This window comes from Sinocyclocheilus anshuiensis, unplaced genomic scaffold (assembly GCF_001515605.1).
Source record: "Sinocyclocheilus anshuiensis isolate Anshui unplaced genomic scaffold, SAMN03320099.WGS_v1.1 scaffold628, whole genome shotgun sequence".
NCBI classification, from domain to species: Eukaryota; Metazoa; Chordata; class Actinopteri; order Cypriniformes; family Cyprinidae; genus Sinocyclocheilus; species Sinocyclocheilus anshuiensis.
Window position 1 is genome coordinate 1516349 of NW_015555750.1, and position 21573 is coordinate 1537921.

At 37.6% G+C, this 21573-nt stretch overlaps 1 protein-coding gene across 1 annotated transcript in view; it reads left to right on the forward strand.

The window, feature by feature from the left end:
* The window catches only part of mao (monoamine oxidase), a 42671-nt gene that overhangs the window by 13809 nt on the left and 7289 nt on the right, over window positions 1-21573 (forward strand). The window contains exons 2-7 of the mRNA XM_016467430.1: window positions 8762-8856; window positions 9647-9784; window positions 15646-15750; window positions 19215-19306; window positions 19395-19536; window positions 21097-21246. Coding sequence (XP_016322916.1) covers window positions 8762-8856; window positions 9647-9784; window positions 15646-15750; window positions 19215-19306; window positions 19395-19536; window positions 21097-21246 — 722 coding nt within the window. The remainder of the gene's footprint in view (window positions 1-8761; window positions 8857-9646; window positions 9785-15645; window positions 15751-19214; window positions 19307-19394; window positions 19537-21096; window positions 21247-21573) is intronic.

Below are 21573 nucleotides of genomic sequence, written 5' to 3' on the forward strand. Positions count from 1 at the left end.
AGTCTCCTCTTGGCTTATATTGAAATCCTCTGACATTCTTCTTTACAAATCCTCGTTTTGTACTTCTAATTCTTGACCATTGTTTTGTTTTGATCTCTCCCCTGCGCTTCCAAGTGCGTCACTTCTGAGCGGTGCATAGCTGAACTCATACGTCATTCCCCTTGAACTGCTTCTGTTTACAACAGTGAGCGCAAGCTAGATTAAAGTGATTATTACGTTTTGAATATGGATATTTTTCTTACAAAAACGCATCGATTCGCTACAGAAGGCCTTTGTTCACTCCCCGGAGCCGTGTGAGACACTTTTTTTTATGGATGGGCGATTTTTATTTAAGTTCTTTTGGACTGAAGCAATGCAACACCCGCTGAGTGGCATTAAACAGCTTGAAAGATCAAAGACAATTTTTAATATAACTCCGACTGGATTCGTCTGAAAGAAGAAAGTCATATACACCTAGGATGCCCCGGGGGTGAGTAAAACGCAGCCTAATTTTCATTTTTGGGTGAACTAACCCTTTAAAGGAGACCCATTATGCCCCTTTTTACACTATGTGAAATAAGTCTCAGGTGTCCCCAGAATGTCGTCCCCCTGTGAAGTTTCAGCTCAAAATACCCCTCAGATCATTTATTATATCATTTTTAAAATGCCTATTTTGAGTGGAAGCAGAAACGCGCTGTTTTCGTGCATGTATCTTTAAATACAAATGAGCAGCTGCTCCCTGCCCCCTTTTCCAGAATAGGGCTGTCTTTACAGCTCATACCTCAGATAATCTGCTAAAAACATGTTTGGTTTTGATTATCATGTCTATCGTGCTGAAATCATGCGTTTTAAACCATATTAGTTTACATTTCTGATATACGGTTTTCTAAACGCATACATCTGAAGCATGCGCATGTGATTAATAAAGAACTAATTTAGTTCTTTTTCATGTCTTATTGCACTTAAAGGTAAACAGCTGGGAAATAAATTATATTAGATCTGTGTGAGAACAGCGGAATATACAGTAAATAAATCAATAATTCCACTGCTCTCTTGTCTCCTCTGAGGCTGGGACTCTAAGTAGTGTTCTGTGCTCGTCTGTGCAGCCAAAGACAGAACAGTTAGCATGTTTTGCTCAAACTTTCGCCATGGCATTAGTTTTCATGTCTTATTGCACTTAAAGGTAAACAGCTGGGAAATAAATTATATTAGATCTGTGTGAGAACAGCGGAATATACAGTAAATAAATCAATAATTCCACTGCTCTCTTGTCTCCTCTGAGGCTGGGACTCTAAATAGCGTTCTGTGCTTGTCTGTGCAGCCAAAGACAGAACAGTTAGCATGCTTTGCTTGAACTTTCGCCATGGCGTTAGAACTGGTACACCGTTGTCGTTTGCGAAAACACAACAGCCGTGGGTGGAAACATGCCGATTAATGGGCAGTAATATTATAATAAGATACACTTTCTACGTCATGGTGGGAGTGAAATCTGAGCGGCTCATTTTTCACAAGCTTGTAGAGAAACGCTTACCAAAAAAAACATTACTGGGTTGTTCTTTTTCACGTTTTCTGGGTTGGTAGAAGCACTGGGGACCGTAAACATGGAAAAAGTCGGATTTTCTTGATATGTCACCTTTAATGTCTCAGAATTTTTGACCAAAATTAGTCTTTTTGCTTTAATGAGCATGAGTAGCTGCAACTTTGATACTTAGACTGAAAGGAGAATTTATCCAAAAACTATAAGTTTGCAATTATTTACTCACCTTTATGTCTTTGTCAGCACTGATCTGGCAGTTGTTGTCTTTGCATCATACTTGTCTGTCATTTCCTGAAAAACAAAAGGGATGGTGTTTGTAAAGACTATAGAACAATTTTGTTATTTAAAAGATTTGCAGTGTGTTTGATTTGGTTGAAGTTGCAATGAAATTAAAGTAGCAGCAGATCTTTTTTTCCGTATTATGACCTACATCCAAGTGAAAAAATAAGAAAAAGTAGGCATGAAGCAGACTAAATGATCGGAGAAGTCTGTCATTTCACTTGAAGTTCGAGATGATATTTAAATGAAAAATTATGAGGTCAGTTTTTTTTTTTTATGAATCTTATGTATGGATGAATTGTTCACATTTAAGATCAATAAAGTACATTTACAAAATATATAAGGTGAATTTATTTCATGCTGTTTTTAAAGATCTTCTGTAAAAAAAAAAATAACGCAACAGTGAAGGCTGAAAACAGAGCAAGAAGTTTAAGACTACTAGAATTGTAAAATACTTGAATCAATATATAAACTGGCAGGATGTCCAACAAAGAGATGAATGACTGAATGACTGATGCACAGATGGGCCCCTACTGAGAGAAAAAACATGAATGTAACCGAATGCATGTGTACTTAGACCATCAATCAAAATATTTTGCAGTCTGAACACAAGAGCGTGACCTGTGTGAATGGCCCCAAGTCTATAACTGTGATCTTATAAAAGTCAAGCACGAATCTTTCTTAAGCTTGACCACGCTGTGGGATGTTTACTGTGCTTTTACTGTTATTGTCGCAAGAGTTTTTTGTAAACATGTTGTTTTTAGCAAACTGCAAGCTTAATTTTTGTATTCAGTTCCATATGTGTTTGTGTGTGTTTACTTGGCAGTGGTAGAGTTCAGTCATTGTAGTCCCTTCAGTGCTACACTTGAGTGACAAAGACCACAGCTACGTTTCTGCCAACTTCAAGTTTTCTTCTTCCTTTCCTGACCATTTAATGTCTCGGAAAGAAGAAAACTATACTTCTAAGCCAGCCAAACATGCAAGACCAATTCTCTCATGAGAGCTTTTTATGTTAAAGAAATATTTTCAATTCAGCCAAGCAGTGACATATAAATCATATAATAATAATATATAATATAGTAACATATAGATCATATAATATTTTATAGACATCATATAGACAACCCTCAAATTATGCGTGTTAGTGAGTATGACTTTGTTTGCACTGTCCTTAACATGGTAGCATCAGATTGGCCGGTAATTGCATACACGTGTGAAATATGAGGTTGTATATTGAATTGGTTCTTGGAATATTTCTATTCTTCATCTCTTTGGGGTGAGACTTGAATACCTCCTGCTCATGCCACCTGGTTAAATAATCAGGTTTCACTGCAGCATATACGACAGTGAGCTAATTTATCGTTCTCGGCCTTGTTCAGATGTGTCTCTGTCTGAATGGTGGAAATTCATGTGTTTTTCCCATATTTTGGATATTAATGTTACATCATCAAGTTTTTAATATCATCTGACCAAATATAGTCCAAATATTTGCATTTTGCACACCTTTTCCTTATGTGGTGAGTGTTTTTGAACACTGTATATGCATGAAGGTGTAAACTGTTGTGGTGAAATGCCATGATGGACATGAGCAAACCAATGGCCAGCTTTCATCTTCTTTTTCCACACTAACAGCCACTCTCAGTTGGTGTATGAGTCTCTTGTCATTGTGCTGATGCATTTCTATAGTAACTGATGTATACATGTAATATTGGCTGTGCTGTCTGAACAAACAGATCAGATTTCATCACTTGCTAAATGGACAGTCAGTCCTAAATATTGGATTTGAAAACCAAATTGCCTTTGTGCGCAGTGTGAACAAAGCCTTAGAGGATTATATTGGATTTCTTCCTAGCTCAGCCAAAACATCATTTAGTAAAACAATCATTTCAAACCTGTCAGATATCAGACTTCACAGCTGTGGCCATGGTTTGTAAGCCTCTGCAGTTTCTTTTGTGTCTGTGCTGTTGCTGAGAGCATGAAGTGTGTGTGTGATGTAGGTCACTGTCGTCCACAGAACCCAAATGATGGAGAGCATTTCAGATGTTTGGCCTGTGTGTTTGGGTAAGCTGTTTGTCTGGGAGTCTGCCACTTTCTCCGCTTATCAAAGGCAGTTTATAGTATTATATAAGCTTCAAAGGTCATGCTTTGACCTCAGATGTTCTCTGCTGCATTGTCACATCACTGTGGCTGTAACAGAATTGTAGAAAACAGGTTTATCTTTTCATTTATTTTTTGTTTGACAGGCCATTTTCAGCAGTGACAGTACTATCCAACTTTGATCTAAATGTGTTTTTTTCCGATCAAATATTAATCACATTAATTGCAAAAATAAGGGCAAAAGACCAACTTAATTTTTTTATTAGATGTGAATATATATATATATATATATATATATATATATGGTTTATATTTCCCATGTTCCACCATGTGCTTCTCGTCCGTGCTTGTTTACGTCAGAGTGCGCAGGCATCTTTCACGCAGCATACAGTGGTGTTGTGCATTTTGACCAGTTGGTGGGAAAAGTATTCTTAAAATGCATTCAAAATTCTGAATAATTTGTAATATATAATTATTCACGGTATTTAGAAGTGCCCACGATAACAATATCGTGCATATTCATTACCGTCATATATCGCATTACCGAATACCTGCACAAGTCTATTTCCAGCATGGTGAAAAGTCATTACACCATATGAAATTCACAGGAGCAGTGTTACTTCCTCCGTAAGGAGAGGAAGTGCTTATGTGTGAGTGTTCAGAGACAGGAAACTCCTGTGAATTGGTGTTTGACTTGCGATTTTTCCTTGCAGGGAACCTAGTTCTCACTTGTAGCTTCTAGTTTTGAGCAATGCATTGGAGAAAACGGTTGATTTATTGCTCTGACACCATAATCACTGCGCAGCCTCAGGGGTTTAAACAGGAATCTCATCTCACTGATTACAGGGAAGAAGATGCAAAGATTTATTGAAAGATATAAGTGGTTTTATACTGATAGTGTTGCCCATGGGACATCTTAGATACTGTGAGTGTGAAGATTTTATTAGAATTTTTTTTAAGCATGACGCAAGGCTTCAACAATAGACGCTTCTCTAGAGAGACTTTCAGGCTGATTGATGGAGATGTCATTGTATTATTGGCCCAGTGCTGTGTTGTCACAATGTATTACATTTGTTGATCATGTACATGGGTTCCCTTTCATGGGAACTTCGAACTGCGTCCTCTAGGGGTCTCTTTCAAAAACATTAAAAATGTTTACCAACCCTAAACTTTTGAAGGTGTACATACACACACATATTTTTTATAATTATTTTTATTTATTAATTTTTTTTTAAATGTAAGTGTTTTTTGTAGGGGTGTCCCCGACTAAGCGACTTTGATTTACAAAGTCGAATCGAATCTTGCCGATAGTCGAGTAAGTCGACTGATAGTCGAATCATATGTTTGGGGGCAGGGGGCAAAATACATTACCAAGAGTCAAGTCAGACATTGGACAGTCATATTTACTGACGTTAACACACAGGGAAAATGTGTAACGGACACCTCGCAGATACAAAAATAATGTTTTATGTTTTGATTAAAAGATAGTTAACATTAAACGTCAGCGAAACCCCAAGAATTCACAATATTTTTTTTCATACAACAGTGCTCTCATTATAACGTTATGTATATGACAGTTATTAATGTTCTGCATTTGAGCTGCGTGCGCTGAAGATGACCAGTAGAGTACAGCATTTGATAGAAGTTTTTTAATCAATGGGATTTAACTCTTCATTTATCTCATATAGAATATGCTTCGTTATTTATACAACATAGCGTTAAAATTACGACTTATAGGCTATCTGCACAAAATGCCCCTAATGCACATGAACGTGTCTGTGCGGCTCTGAATGAACTCCTTTTGTGGACGCGTTCTTCACGCAACAACGTCCAGAAACACGGCAACTAAACTCGCGTTTTATTATAATAGTGTTTTCATTATAATGTATATGACAGTCCCAGTCATAGTTATTAATATACTGCATTGTTGTTTGTACTGCTCACGCTGAAGAGATAATCACCGTAGTACTACAATGAAGCGCTTTACTTCAGCGCAACTCAACCAAATGCATCTTAAACAAGATAAATAATATATACACGATATATATAAACCGGCTTAAATATTTTGAAATCACTAATACTATATCTGATCGAAAAAATCCGGTAGTTGAAATCAGACATTGGGCACCCTCATATGGCCAAAATGGCATGATCATAACACCTCAGCGAATATTCAACTGTGAGATTGGTAGTTGAATCAGGCCCCTCTTATCGAAGCATCGAATCTTCAACTATTTGAGGTGTAAGAAAAATGATGAGGATGATGAAGATCTCGATGAAGATGTTTATTGCAGCATATCAGTGACAAAGTAGGCCTACATGTAGTAGGCTACCTTGGGCTCAACGGAGTCAGAATGAAACACGAACATCCTAAGCTCAAACATTTTATACTCTATTCTTCCCGCTTCATCTTCCCGCATGTAAATGAAGTTTCGTCTTATAGGGACTTCTCTCAAATTTGGCAAAATTACACACAAACATTTTTTTGGGGTTTGGGAGAGGAGCACTTGAGAACCATAACAACAAAAGAGATTTTCTAAATGTACTAAACATTATGACAGTACAAACCTAGCCAAAGGCCAAAAGAGCGAAAACATCAATCAACAGGCAACATAGTGTGTGTGTGTGTGTGTGTGTGTGTGTGTGTGTGTGTGTCTCTGTAACATCTTCATAGTCAGTTTCAACTACATTAGAAACTTACAACTTCAGACACAACAGATCTAATACAACTCTGCCACCACACTGCGTCGGGTTGATTCAATTACTTTAGAATCTAACAGAATTATAAGAGACCAACAACAAGTTTCAGTTACTTTAGAAACTTTAAACTTAAGCACTTTGCTTCAGTTACTTTAGAAACAACGATTCCAATACACCTCTGCCACCACACTACGTCGAGTTACTTCAGTTCCTTTAGAATTTTAAACAGAATTGTACCGAATAGGCTTAATAACTCCTCCTGCTAATACTGAATAAACTTATCTTCTATCCTTACAATTTCTTTTCTAGATTTTTTAAATGAAGGGGTTTCCCTGACAAATCCAGCAAAAAGTAAGAAACCGCTTTTCTTACCTTTTTTCCTGCTTATTGGAAACTCCTGCGCTGGGTGACTCGCCAATGTAAGAAAAAGTGAAGACGTCGAAGATCTTGATGAAGAATAACTTTTATTACAGAACAGTAGTGACACTATTACAGTACATGTAGTACCTTGGGTTCAACGGAGTCAGACTGAACCCCGAACATCCTAAGCTCAAACATTTTATACACTTAGAGTTTACCCTCAATGTAAAGGAAGTTGCTCCTGTTGTTACAGCTGTGGTCTGTATGTTAATTAAGTTCTGACACCCCTTTTGTCTGAGGTGGTTCTCAGTGTCCCACACCTGCTCCCATTCTACAATTGGTCACCATTTGCTCAGGATGTGATCATCCCAAGTGATCTACAAACAACATAACTGTTGACTTTCTTCTTCTCTATAATAATTAAGCCATTTTGGGAAATGAGCATGATCAAACATATTGTGGAGTGGAATCTGGGTCGGGGCAGACTATAGATTCTTACAGAGGTAACCACTAGTTTTTTGTATTCTTAACTGTTTTGTGGCAGTTCCTGGGAAAAGTTTGCAAGGCAAGTGAGAACTACAGGCAAAACAAGGTCTGTATTAAAAAAAAAATCAAATTGTTGGTTAACCCTGCATATTTCCACAGAATTGGAAACGCCCACTATTCACAAAGTTCTACACATCTTCTACTCCTTGCATGTTCATTACATGTTTTGGCTAATTTTATTATATTTTCAGTTCCTAATTTGAATATACCACTCTCAGGACCGTTTGACTAATTTTACCAAGCCAGACCTCAGTGTCTTTAAAGGGGTGGTTCACTGGTTTTTTTCTAGGCTTGATTGTGTTTATGGGGTGCAGTGTGTTAGCCCAGTGTGTTGTGATTGGCTAAACCGCTTCTAGTGCGCGTCTAATTGTCCCGCCCCTCTCCTCAGCGGCATGTGCTCCGGTTGTATTGAAAACAATGGCATCGTCTATATTGCTTATCAGTTTGAGCCCGATTGAGACGCAGAGGATATTACTGAAGAGGATCGCGCAGAAGCTGAGCTGAATGAGAGAGAGAGAGAGAGATGCAGAGCGTGTGTAGAGCAGGGGGACGTGTGGAACAGTATTAAGAACCGCTGCTTTAGAACATTGATTTTGAAACTTGTGAATCCATTAGAATCGTTAAAAGACAGAATCGCGATTCATATATGAATAGATTTTTACGTGCACCTCTAGTTTTCTCTTCCTCTTCTCTAAAGCAGCGCAGCATGGCCTCTCCCCCTTTGCTGCCTTTTCCCTAACTAACGTTAAAAAAGTAAAATCGCAATGAACCACCTCTTTAATTTATAAGTTGAGGCGAATGGAAGACAAACTATTTATATGCCACAAATTGTTTACACAAAAGAGGTTTAAATATGTAGATGTTATTTTTAGCAGGTCAGTCATGATATCACACACAATAGAAAGCCAACAACAACACTGTCATTGGTAACTACTCTACACAGTCAGACAGGAAGTAAGTTGTCAAGACAGGAACAACCTTTAATATTATCAGGACAGGAACAGTTTGAAAGAAAAAAAGCATTTCAGACCACAGACTACTGGCATCTCAAATGTACTCTAAATCGCTGTCTTAGCAGTTAGCCAAAGTACCGAGCTGTGCTGCTTTTGACACAAGTTCAAATTCTTTTCCCTCTCTCTTCATCATTTACTGTCATCTCCTGAATAAACATGAGTTTTCTCAAAGACCAATCTATCAGATATTTTTACATATACTATGTCTACTAAATCTTACAGTCTGCATTTTTACTTTCCCAATTCACAGGTCTGAGTGCCGCCAAGCTGTTGGTGGAGAGCGGCCTGAATCCTGTGCTCCTGGAAGCCAGAAACCGTGTTGGTGGAAGAACCTACACTGTTCAGGTAAGATATCTGAAGACATCTGAAGCAAATGAAATTACTTCATTGCATGACACATGGTCTGCTTTTACATGTGTGATAGGAACATGAGTCATGGACTATAATATCACAACTAGGGGTGTGCGATATGATAATATCATAGTTGTTTTAACAACGTGCAACTTAACATTGAGTATGTCACTCACAAAACATAAACTCCTTGAGCACTCCTTGAGTCCACACATTCATTGTGATGTTGCCTATTCAAAGAATCATTGCTTCACATTTCAGTATTCAGAATTGTACTTTGAAACATTGTTTATGTGATTGTACTTGCAGTGTATATGCATTTATGCCACCTCTGCATTCAGCAGTCTATGTAAATACATGTAAATGCCACTTCAGATGCAGTTTCTGTGCCACTTCTGCACTGCAAAAATGGATATAGTTGATAGTGGTTTATCTGGTATATTTGATTGGTAACAGCCCTTTGAATTTATTGATTAAATGTAAGAATTTGTGAAAAAAGGTGATGCATACATCTAATAAAGTTAGAAAAAAATGCCCCTAAAGTTAAAAACACTGCTTTTAACCTGATTTAACCTTGAGTCATTTGGCTCAAGTCAGCTGTTCGCCACCACGGCGAGTATGTCGAAAGAAGGGTGAAAGTCAAAACCGAATCCCATGGAAGGGAATCTGCTGTCTTTGCATGCATATTCTAACACTTCCTTTTTGTTTTTCCTTTTTTTTTTGGTTTCAGCGTGGCTTGTAGGAATTTTAGTGACTATTTCATTGTGAATCTGTGTGCTTTCAGAATAAGGAAACCAAATGGGTGGATCTAGGAGGAGCGTACATTGGGCCCACTCAAAACCGCATCCTGAGAATAGCCAAACAGTACGGCGTGAAAACATACAAAGTCAATGAGGAGGAGTCTCTGGTTCACTATGTGAAGGTAAACCTCAGTGAAGGCCTACACATGTAGCAGCCTAGACTTATTACCGAATCAAAAGCAAAACATCTGCGAAATTCAAACAAGATTTTTCTCCTGCCTCAAAATCCATCTCTCTTCACAGCCTCAGGCCAGAGCTTCGGCTAATAATACGGCCTTTTGTTTAAGCACACTCATGTCTTAATGCACAGGAAGTCAGAGCTTGCCCCGGTTCGCTCAGCTGAACAGGGCTAAATACAGGGCCCTTCCTTCACATTAGTGTGCTGCGCTCAAGCCTGGAGATGCTAATCGCTGCCTGAAGGAAGTCTGTAATATGGTCTCAGATGCTTGGAGTGGGTAAGAAGGGCGGAACTCAAGAAACCAGCCTCCCCTCCTCCTGCCCCATATCCAATTTGAGTAGACGCATCACTGCCCTTAGCACATGCACGCTGCATGACCTTATTAGATTTGGCTGTAGATTCAGTGTCTTCACCGCTCTGACCCTGCTATTACAGGGATAAATCACTGGATTCTTAATACTGCTCTTTATCATGTGGGCTTTACTGCTTTCTGTGGTCATATTTCATAAGAAAAATACAGGTTGTTTTAAAGTTATCATGGTAAATCAAAGGGGTTCTTGATATGGAGACCAGGAAACGACAAGCTCACACATACTCAAGAAGGCGGTGTGCACGAAGGGAAAGGTCATGGTGGAGATTCATTGGAGTGTTCATTGTGGATTATGTCAGGATGGAACTGGATTTCAGCTGCCGTGGAAAAGACCCTTTGGCATGTTTCCCATAATCTTTCATTTTGCCCAGCAGAATAGTTAACTGTGTAACACCATACCATCAAATCTAGACATTATTCGTGTAAATATTTGCTTAATGCTAAATATCTGAAACTTTAACTTTGCTTTCGGTCTCAATATCCTGAATCCTCTCAATATTAAAAATCAGGAATGTGAAAGTAGTAGAATCTTGTTAATGGGAAAGTTCACCCAATAAATGAAAATAGTTGTTCCAAACCTACATGACTTGATTTTTGAACACAAAAGGAGAAATTTTGCAGAATGTGCTGGTTGTGCTTTTCTATGCAGTTACAATGAATAGTGCTTTCTAGCTTTAAAAAGCAGCAAAAACATATAATAGAAGTGGTCAATGACTGTTCCGTAATGAAAGTCACATGATAGCTTGTTGTTTCAGTGGTTTGAGATCAGTGAATAAGTCATATAGACTTTGTGTACTGAACCTAATGATTTAACTATTCAATCATGAATCAGACATAGGTGCTTTTCTCAAAATTTTCCAGCTAATTACTTTGACACAGAACTATTATATGTCTTCAGAAGTCATATACAGAATACTTCAGATTATACAGGTGCATCTCAATAAATTAGAATGTCGTGGAAAAGTTAATTTATTTCAGTAATTCAACTCAAATTGTGAAACTCGGCCTTTACTGTCAGTTTTGATCAGTTTAATGCATCCTTCTTGAATAAAATATTAATATATTTTTAAAAATCTTACAGACCCCAAATTTGAACTGTAGTGTATGTTTCAGAAATTCACTTTTTGTATTCCACAGAAGAACATAAGGATGAGTAATTTTTTATTGAATTAACCCTCTAATGTTATTGTACTGTATATATAGGCTAAATATTTTTGTTTGCTAGCATATTTTTGATCTTTTGAGTTACAGTACAGTGCCTCATATTCCTGCTGGAGTCATTTCTATAAAAATGCAAACCCTTTAAAAAACAATCCTTGGTCCCCATTCCTTGGTTTGTGCAGTTTGACAGCACAATAATTGTCAAAGTCAATATCAAACCAGCTCGTCCTTAACAGGTTTTGTCAGAATAAACACAAAGGCAGTAATGCAGAATGAGGTAGACACCAGGAAGAGGCTATGAACACATCTCATTGATTTCAAGGCTTTATTTGTGGAAGAATGCATCAGCATGGATTCAGACATCTGTAAGAGAGATGCTGTTCAGAGGCTCATTGATACTACTTGAAAATAAAGGAGAGTGCTGTGCTACATCACATTTTCATTTGGTTTCTTCATTTCAACCAATACTGTTATGGTCTGTCTTGCTATAGGCTGCTTTTTGGTACGTGTTGTGATTTAAATTGAATGAATGCGAATGTGTCTGTCCTAATGATTAATGATGTGTGTGTTTGTGTTAATGTATGTTCTGAAGGAGATGTCCCCTCTCTCCTCGTGCCATTATCTCCTGATCGGAGCATCCCTGTGGGTTACCATGGCAGCACTCCTCCTCAAAAGACAATCGCTATCGGGATTGAGGGGACACACTCTCTTTCTTTCTCTTTCTCTCTCTCTCTCTCTCTCACGTTTTCTCACACCATGATGTCTGGCTCTGTCTTTGGGATCAGGGGCGTTTCCTTCATAACCAAATCGCTTCAGTCCACAGAGGCGCCAAAGTCAGGTTTTTAATGTTGAGCCATGCAAATGTCTGGTGACAACCCACTAATTAATAAAGCCAGTGTACAATTTCCAACCAAAATTGCGGTCACATTTACCACTGTTCTGTGAATTTTGAGGGGAGAAATCCAGTCATTTTAAATAGGAAGCCATGCAATCTGTCATTTAGTGTCAGTGCGAAAGATTTCACAAAGGTGGTGAGCAACAGAAAGCTGCTTGGTTTGAAATAGATTTTTGTGGGAGTTGTGCTTTATACATTGCTACACTATTGACAATTGGCAAACCTTTTTTGTTTGTAAAATTTTGCTAATGTGACTGCACTTTAATTGTTATAGGTCACTAACACAATTATGCTTTGTCATTGAGGAATGAATGAATGAATCTCTATTGATCTAGTCTGTTGACCTTAACAACAGTGGTGTAATTCACCTTTTGAGTTTATCCTGGATATTATCAGTGTTTTGCTGAGTGGTGTCCATTTTTCTGCGTAGTTTTATGAAAGAGGCTCATAGGGTAGTTTTATCAGCCCCTCACGTAGTCAGTCCAATCTGCTCCTGCACGCTTTGTTGAAAGTTTTACAACCGTTTTTATAGTATCACCTGTTACTCAGCAATCACGTATTGGCCTTGAGCCAGTATTAGCCAATAAGGGCCTTACAATGAGCAGACCATTTTATAATTAAGGTGAGCGTGCAGCCAAGGCGCCCGTGTAATCAGCTTTTCTATAGCTGTAATCCTAAAGGCCAGACCCAGTTTCCTCTGCCTCGGTCTGTGAGGAACTGCTCTGCTCTTTCTGGCAGTCTTAGCATATCAATATGATTATGATTGAACAGTTGTGCAAAGGCAGTGTTGTTAAAAACTAATACAGCCTATTTTACAGTGTTTGCATTACTGTGCATTTACATTAGTGGTTTCTGAGCAATACTAATAAACCACATATACTTATTGTTGTGGAACTACTTGGAATTACATTGTTGTTGGTACTATTGCAATTAATTATAATGACATGTAATATGTGTATAGTTTTACTGTTAATACCTAAAGGTTGGTATTTTCACATTTAAAAATGTAATGTCTAAATAACTAGCAGCACTAAACAAACTTGCAAAAATAGTTACTGTTTTCTAGGAATGAGCAATGTATTGGATATTGATATTAGATATTTTGATATTTAGATATCGGTAGATTTAGATAAAATGTTGCCTTATATACCTTATATAAAGGTACTTTTTATTTATTTAGACAAAGTAGTGTAGGATTTTAATATCAGCCATTTATCGGTTATCGCCATAACATAAAAACAATTGCAAGCTTATCTGTATTGGTCAATATCGGTGCAAAAAATGCAAAACATTGTGCACAATTTCTTATAATGACTGCTTATTTCTTCAAAAGAATATAAGTTCATTCTGTAAAAAGTCTATATTGTAACATACAGGCAAACAGAATGTTACTTTGGAGGATGATACATTTGCGTTGGACAGGATGTGGTCTCATTTCATTGCTTGTAACCGAGGAGGTGGGCAGCAGTGTGGATATAGAGCAGTATGAGGTAAGTGATAGAGAGGCTTAGGTTCTGCTGTGGCTGAAAAGATATCATAAGAGATGCACTCCATCTCTCCACCTCAATTCTGTTGCCATGGGAACAGACCTGTTGCTGGATGCTGAGCAATCCAGTGTCCTCTCCAGCATTGGTCTGGCAGGCTCGCAAATTATATGGAAATGTCATGGTCCCTTATTTAGCTGAACAAGTTTTCCTAGTGTTAGTTGGCTTGCAGATGCAGATGGCCAAGTCACATAAAAAAATGATACATCTGCTTCTTTGAAAACCCAACATAGGTCAAGGAGACCATTTTTGTAAGATATACGGGTTCAACTGACATTTCTGGAGAAATCTCATGCATGTTTCTTATCAAAAGTGTCATTTAAATTTGAAAAATATATGTTTTATAATTCCTGTAGCTCAAGAGCATGGTGCTAATGGAAAGGTCATGGGTTCATGGGTTTGATTGCCAGGGAATGCATGAACTGTATGAATTTAAACCTCGAATGCAATGGAAGGCACGTTGCATAAAAGCGTAGGCTAATGGATAAATGTAAATGTATAATAAAGCATGGTTATTATATCTTAAAAATATGTCAAGTTCAGTTTCCTTTTGTTATTATTAATATAATAGGCTTGATTTGAACCTTGTAATGCCGGACTGCTAAGTTGTGATTTATTTCTTTGATTTTGGTCATGTTTCATCTTGTTTAGGGCACCAGGAGAGCCAGAACTGCCATAGTGCCCACTCAAAAAGGAGCATGGCGTCCCTCTGTTGTTTTGCGGTGGTCTGCCATTTGAAGTCTTCAATCATTTATCTGTCCTACTAAGTGCATTCTAGTCCTACTCAAAAACCACTTTGGTTCCCCTCAAATGTTTCTGCGAGCAAGAAAATGACAGGGTTTTCCGAAACAGTGTGTTGAAAATGCACAAATCACTATGACATGACAAATTGCTTGGAAGTGAACACTGGACATCAAACCCAGGAGTGCGTGAGAATCCTTCTAGGTGACAGGTCTTTGTTTTTGTCAGCAGTTTTGACTAGGTTGCCTGATTCAGTGCTAAAGTAATAACCTTTAGCACATTTTCAACTGTCCATCTCAAGCCTTCTTTATCAGAGATTTCATTTTTATTATCATTATGGGTTTAGCAATCATTAGAGGCTTTGTTGAAGAACAACATATTGAAACTCAGCGCTTCGTCTTTGATGTGTAGTTAAACATTAATCAATCAGACCAGTGGTGCTTATTTAAGAGCCCCACAGCAACAGAGCAATCCAGGTATGAAGTAATGTCTGCATATAGTTACCCTATTGGCCAGCCGCAGAGAATGATCATACTGACTAAGCGTTTCCACTACTGTGGGAAGCAAGCGATGTGTGAACAGCTTGTGTCATATAGCTGCTGTTTGCCAAAGGCTAATGTCATTATCTGTGATTATGAATTTTACTGAATTAGCATTATCATTAATGTCTATTTATAGATGCTTTATCATTACTGTATATTCCACTCCAACCCCCTAACGAGCATATATATCTTTTTCCTGCTCCCAATGAAGAAGATTGTCACATTTTTATGTGAAATTCATAAAATTTTACTGAGATTTGATAAGGTTGAGTGGTTTCTGATCTTCTGGTTGTATTAACGTGAACTGTAAACGCTGTGAACAGAGGCCCTCCATTAACTGATTTGTTTCCAAGCCAGGCGAAATGCAGTTACGTATATTTTAGGCAGCAAAAACCATTTTCCATTCAAGACTGGTTACACTTCTAATGATAATGAGGTCATGATAGCTATGATAAAGACATTACGTCAACAATGACAAAATAATAATCACAATTTTCATTATTTGGTGCTAAGGTAGTAGGTTTCTTACGAACACTGTTTCTTGTTTCCAAGGGCAAATCATATCCATTCAAAGGGCCTTTTCCTCCAATGTGGAACCCTCTTGCCTACCTGGACTACAACAACCTCTGGAGGACAATGGACAAGATGGGAATGGAGGTAAAGGCCATTTTTATTCAGAACCGACTCCATTTAAAAAAAGTTCCATTAACTGTTCTCCTGTATACATGATAATTACCTGCAATACTTATTGAATGCCACCACAACACTGCTGCTGAATATACATCACAAAACAAACTCTCAAACATACAGTGATCAAACACATGTAATCTGATTTCCAAATGAATGACTCTCATGAGTCAATTCATTGTAGTGAATCAGACACATACAGTGTGACAAGTATAGTCCAATTTCCCGAACGAATGACTCTCAAGTTGGTGCTTTTTTGTGAATCAAACGCATACAGTGCAACACATGTAATCTGATTCCCAAATGAATGACTCTCATGAGTCGATTCATTGTAGTGAATCAAACACATACAGCGTTACCAGTATAGTCTGATTTTCTGAATGACTATCTAGTTAGTTATTTTTAGTGAATTGAACACACACAACACAACCAGTGCACTCAAATGACTCTTAAGTCTGTATTTTTTTGTGAATCAAACGCATACAGTCCAACATCTGTAATCTGTTACTTGTATGAATAATGTATGTTCTTTTTAGTGGATCAAACATACAATGCAACCAGTGTAGACTAATTTCCTAATCAATAAGTCTAATGAGTCAGTTCTTTAAGTGAATCAAACACATATTGTCACAGTCTGCAGCTGGAGTGCCCAAGAGGGCCACCAGAGGGTACTCCTGTGGTTTTGTGAGAGCACATGGCTTGTGTTGTGTTTGTTTGGTGCCATGTTCTCTCTCCTGTCTTATTGTCTGTCCCCTCCCATCTTGTCACCTCATCATTATTTCAGTTGCTCCACCTGTGTCTCCCTCGTTACCCTCCTCATTAGTCTCCGTATTTATTCTCCTGCTGTCTGCAGTCCTGTGCTGATCCGTTGTTTTACGTCCTGTGTGTGTTATGTCTACCCGTGTTGTTGTTCCTAGCCTGTCTGCCTGGTTTTCCCCCTTGGGGTAGTTTTTGTTCTTTTTTGTTTAATTTTATTATTAAAAAGACCCATTCTTCTTGCACCTTGGGTCCTAGCTTCATCACTCTTCAGTACCATGACACATATAGTGTAACATGTGTAATGTGATACTTGTATGAATAACTCTCATAAGTTGGTTCTTTTTAGTGAATCAAACATACAACGCAACCAGTGTAGACCGATTCCCTAATGAATTATTTTAATGAGCTGGTTCTTGTGAATAAAAAACAAACAGTGTAACCAGTGTAGTTTTATTACTGAAAGAAATACCCTAATACATCAGTTCTTATTATTGAATCAAATGTGTACAGTGCGACTAATTTTGTTTGATTTCTGAATGAATTACTGTAATGAGTCAGCTCTTTAGTTAATCGAATGCAAACAATGTAGTCCAATTTATGAACAAATTATTCTAATGAGTCCTAGTGAATAAAATACATAGTTTACAAGTAACTGAGACCTAAATCTGGCTAGTTGTTCATACAAGTATGCACTTTGTCAGCAGAATTTTATAAATAATGAAAGAAATATGTTACTACATTTAGTTTTGTATTGTTTCATATATTGTTAAAGTGCCGCTATTATGGGTAATGAAAGATTCATATTTTGGTTTTGGGAGTCCCCAACAACAGGTTGACTTGCATGCAAGGTCAAAAAACAATTTCACTCTTATAATATGCATTTATTTTTACCTTACTTGCTCAACGACTCCCAAACATTTCGCTCAACGATTCATTTTTCCAAACCCCTCCTTTGCGTGACGCTAATCTTCGGTGATTGGTCCGATTGGTCTCATTTTCATTTCATCTTGCCTGTAATGCCTGATAAAGCAGCGAGCGCAGCAGCGAGCGCAGTGCTGCTTTGTTTACAGCCATTACCAAGGAAACAGCTATTTTTACCGCTCCAAAAGAGGCACCTAGTGGCAATGAGTGAATTTGCATTTTTATTCAGACCAACCCGAAAAGACCAACAAGTGGGCGGGCAATATGCTAATGTTTCATGTTGACATCAACATGAAACGGCTTGGGATTCGTTTTAAAACCTTGGGGTAGTTTTTGTTCTTTTTTGTTTAATTTTATTATTAAAAAGACCCATTCTTCTTGCACCTTGGGTCCTAGCTTCATCACTCTTCAGTACCATGACACATATAGTGTAACATGTGTAATGTGATACTTGTATGAATAACTCTCATAAGTTGGTTCTTTTTAGTGAATCAAACATACAACGCAACCAGTGTAGACCGATTCCCTAATGAATTATTTTAATGAGCTGGTTCTTGTGAATAAAAAACAAACAGTGTAACCAGTGTAGTTTTATTACTGAAAGAAATACCCTAATACATCAGTTCTTATTATTGAATCAAATGTGTACAGTGCGACTAATTTTGTTTGATTTCTGAATGAATTACTGTAATGAGTCAGCTCTTTAGTTAATCGAATGCAAACAATGTAGTCCAATTTATGAACAAATTATTCTAATGAGTCCTAGTGAATAAAATACATAGTTTACAAGTAACTGAGACCGAAATCTGGCTAGTTGTTCATACAAGTATGCACTTTGTCAGCAGAATTTTATAAATAATGAAAGAAATATGTTACTACATTTAGTTTTGTATTGTTTCATATATTGTTAAAGTGCCGCTATTATGGGTAATGAAAGATTCATATTTTGGTTTTGGGAGTCCCCAACAACAGGTTGACTTGCATGCAAGGTCAAAAAACAATTTCACTCTTATAATATGCATTTATTTTTACCTTACTTGCTCAACGACTCCCAAACATTTCGCTCAACGATTCATTTTTCCAAACCCCTCCTTTGCGTGACGCTAATCTTCGGTGATTGGTCCGATTGGTCTCATTTTCATTTCATCTTGCCTGTAATGCCTGATAAAGCAGCGAGCGCAGCAGCGAGCGCAGTGCTGCTTTGTTTACAGCCATTACCAAGGAAACAGCTATTTTTACCGCTCCAAAAGAGGCACCTAGTGGCAATGAGTGAATTTGCATTTTTATTCAGACCAACCCGAAAAGACCAACAAGTGGGCGGGCAATATGCTAATGTTTCATGTTGAGGTCACCATGAAACGGCTTGGGATTCGTTTTAAAAAGGACTTGTTTCAATGATTCAGAGTCGACTCTTTCTTTTGAGAGACAATAACTTTATACACGGAGCACTTTCAGATTTAAAACTTTGCAGGATGTTTTCATTGACTTAGAGCTGTGTTACACACTGCATGAAAGGTAATTTTCAAAAATCCATAATAGGGGCACTTTAAAGGAAATTTCTCCACTATGACTATGAAAAATATGTAAAAGTGAAAACACCTTTTCCAAGAATTGTTTTATATTTATTATTATTGAATTAAATTCTCTCATAATTTTGGCAATATAATTCTGTTGATTCTTAAAAATAATCGTTATTGGAACTAAACTATTAACTATTAAACTATAGAGTCCCTGATCACAAATGTGCACTTTAGATTCCTAAAGAAGCTCCATGGAGGGCCCCTCATGCGGAAGAGTGGGACAAGATGACTATGCAGCAACTCTTTGACAAAATTTGTTGGACCAGGTACAGAGAAAGGACCAATTAATATCAGGTATTATTGTGGCATATTGGCTGTTGATGGCATATCCCTTCACCCACGGGTTGCTTGCAGCGCCGCTCGTCGCTTTGCCACTCTGTTCGTCAATGTGAACGTGACCTCCGAGCCCCATGAGGTGTCTGCTCTGTGGTTCCTCTGGTACGTCAAGCAGTGTGGAGGCACCATGAGAATCTTCTCTACCACAAATGGAGGCCAGGTAAGTCTTTATACAACAGATTAGCTTCAAGAAACTGTAGGCCTGTTGCGTAATGTTTGTATACTATGTTATCTCGGTTGGTTATTTCTCTGTCGAAGACCAGAGTTAATTATATGGCAAACATATGAACTCCACAACATTAACGTTTTCGCAGCATGTTAGTGCATATCTCTTTGGCTTTTTCACTGCACCAGTGCTTATGTTTACAGTATAATGAACATCTGTGGGAGAATGAGAGAATGGCAGGCCGAGGGAGTGACAGATGGGGGGTTTAGTGTCCTCACACAATAGCGTCTTTTTTTAAATATTGGCAGGCCAGGAAAGCAGGTGTTAGAAATAGTGATATAAATCAAGCTGAAGCTGTTCAATCCAATGTTCCTGCCAAGTCCAATAGTCATTGTCACTGTTCAGTCTGTACCCCTAATTTAGTTAACCACAGCTCTCAAAATGGGTCTTGTTGCAAGGCAAAAAATTTACTTTCTGTAGAAGAAAGAGAAATGTTTTGCTGTTATGAGTAGAGAGGAAGGGTTACATATCGGTTAAAGGCAGAGTTCACTTATACAAAATATTCAAACTGCATATTTAAATATAGTCATGTCAGACATGTCATGCCAGGTTTGATGTCTGTGATAGATTGTAGCTTTTTGCTCTCAACCAATACTTTTTATGACAGATACAATACAGTATCTGTAGGGTTTTTTTTGTTTGTTTGTTCATTATAATTTTTGTTTAAATATCCAATAACTGATATGGAGAGCCAATTTTTCATTGTTTTATTTTTTGCTTTTTGACACAATAACTAGATCATTATACTACATTTTATTTAGTTTTTTAGTATATTATTATTACTATTATTATCATTAAAGAAAAGATCACTTGGTGCCATCTATTGGTAGACCTCATATTAAACAACCAGTAACAAAAAGTGAGAATACTGGTAAAACAGTATTGACCTCAAAACAAATGAGTAATGTGTAAATATAGGGGAGTATATTCAGTTTGTTTATTCATCCATGATGATTTTTTTTTTCAAGTTAGTTGATTATATAGTATTTAATTATAGTATACACTTCTCAGGAGAGGCTACCTTGTGTCGTACCCATTCATTCCTGTGACACTGAACTGATTATGTAACACACCAAAATAGTGGCCACTGTATCTGGGTCACATTTATAGCAGGAGTCTTCTAACAAATGTGTCCTCTGATGGTACACGAATAAAGCAAATAAGAGTTTTGTTTATTAAATTGATTACAAAATGTCACGTCTTTTATCTTTAATTCCCTATGGAATGACATTGTCAATAAACTCTTATGATCTGCCTGTTATTGTTCTTTAACCTGTTTTATATTCTTAATGTGTCTGGTAAGGTATGTGCATGGTGGGCAGTATTATACAACTCTGTCATAATTCTATCTCTGAGAGACAGAGACCCCTATTGGTGAATTAAAGAATTTCAGTCCTTGTTGAAATGGGAACGTTCATGTATATTAAACTGATCATTTCTAGTACATACAAAGTCTAACCAAAAAGTCTGGAAAACTGCTGCCCAATATGACAGGAGCGCAAGTTTGCCGGAGGTGCCAATCAAATCAGTGAGGCGATGGCGAGAGAGCTGGGTGACCATGTGAAGCTGGGCAGAGCTGTCTACAGCATTGACCAGACTGGAGACCTGGTGGAGGTCAGGACAGTTAATGAGGAGATATACAAGGTGAGAATGTGCACAAAACTCTCCATGGCTATGTCCTATTTGGCAAGGACTACTAACATAATGCTTCCAGCATATTACAAAGTATATAATGCATACTAATAATCAAATCTAAAAATAAATGTTGTCACGTTGGCCAGATAGAAATGTAAGGTCAAGACAGGCACATTGCATTGTGGTAGGCGTTTTTCCACTCTTAAAGGGGTCATATGATGCGATTTAAATTTTTCCTTTCTCTTTGGAGTGTTACAAGCTCTTGGTGTATAAAGAAGATCTGTAAAGTTGCAAAGACTAAAGTCTCAAATCCAAAGAGATATTCTTTATAAAAGT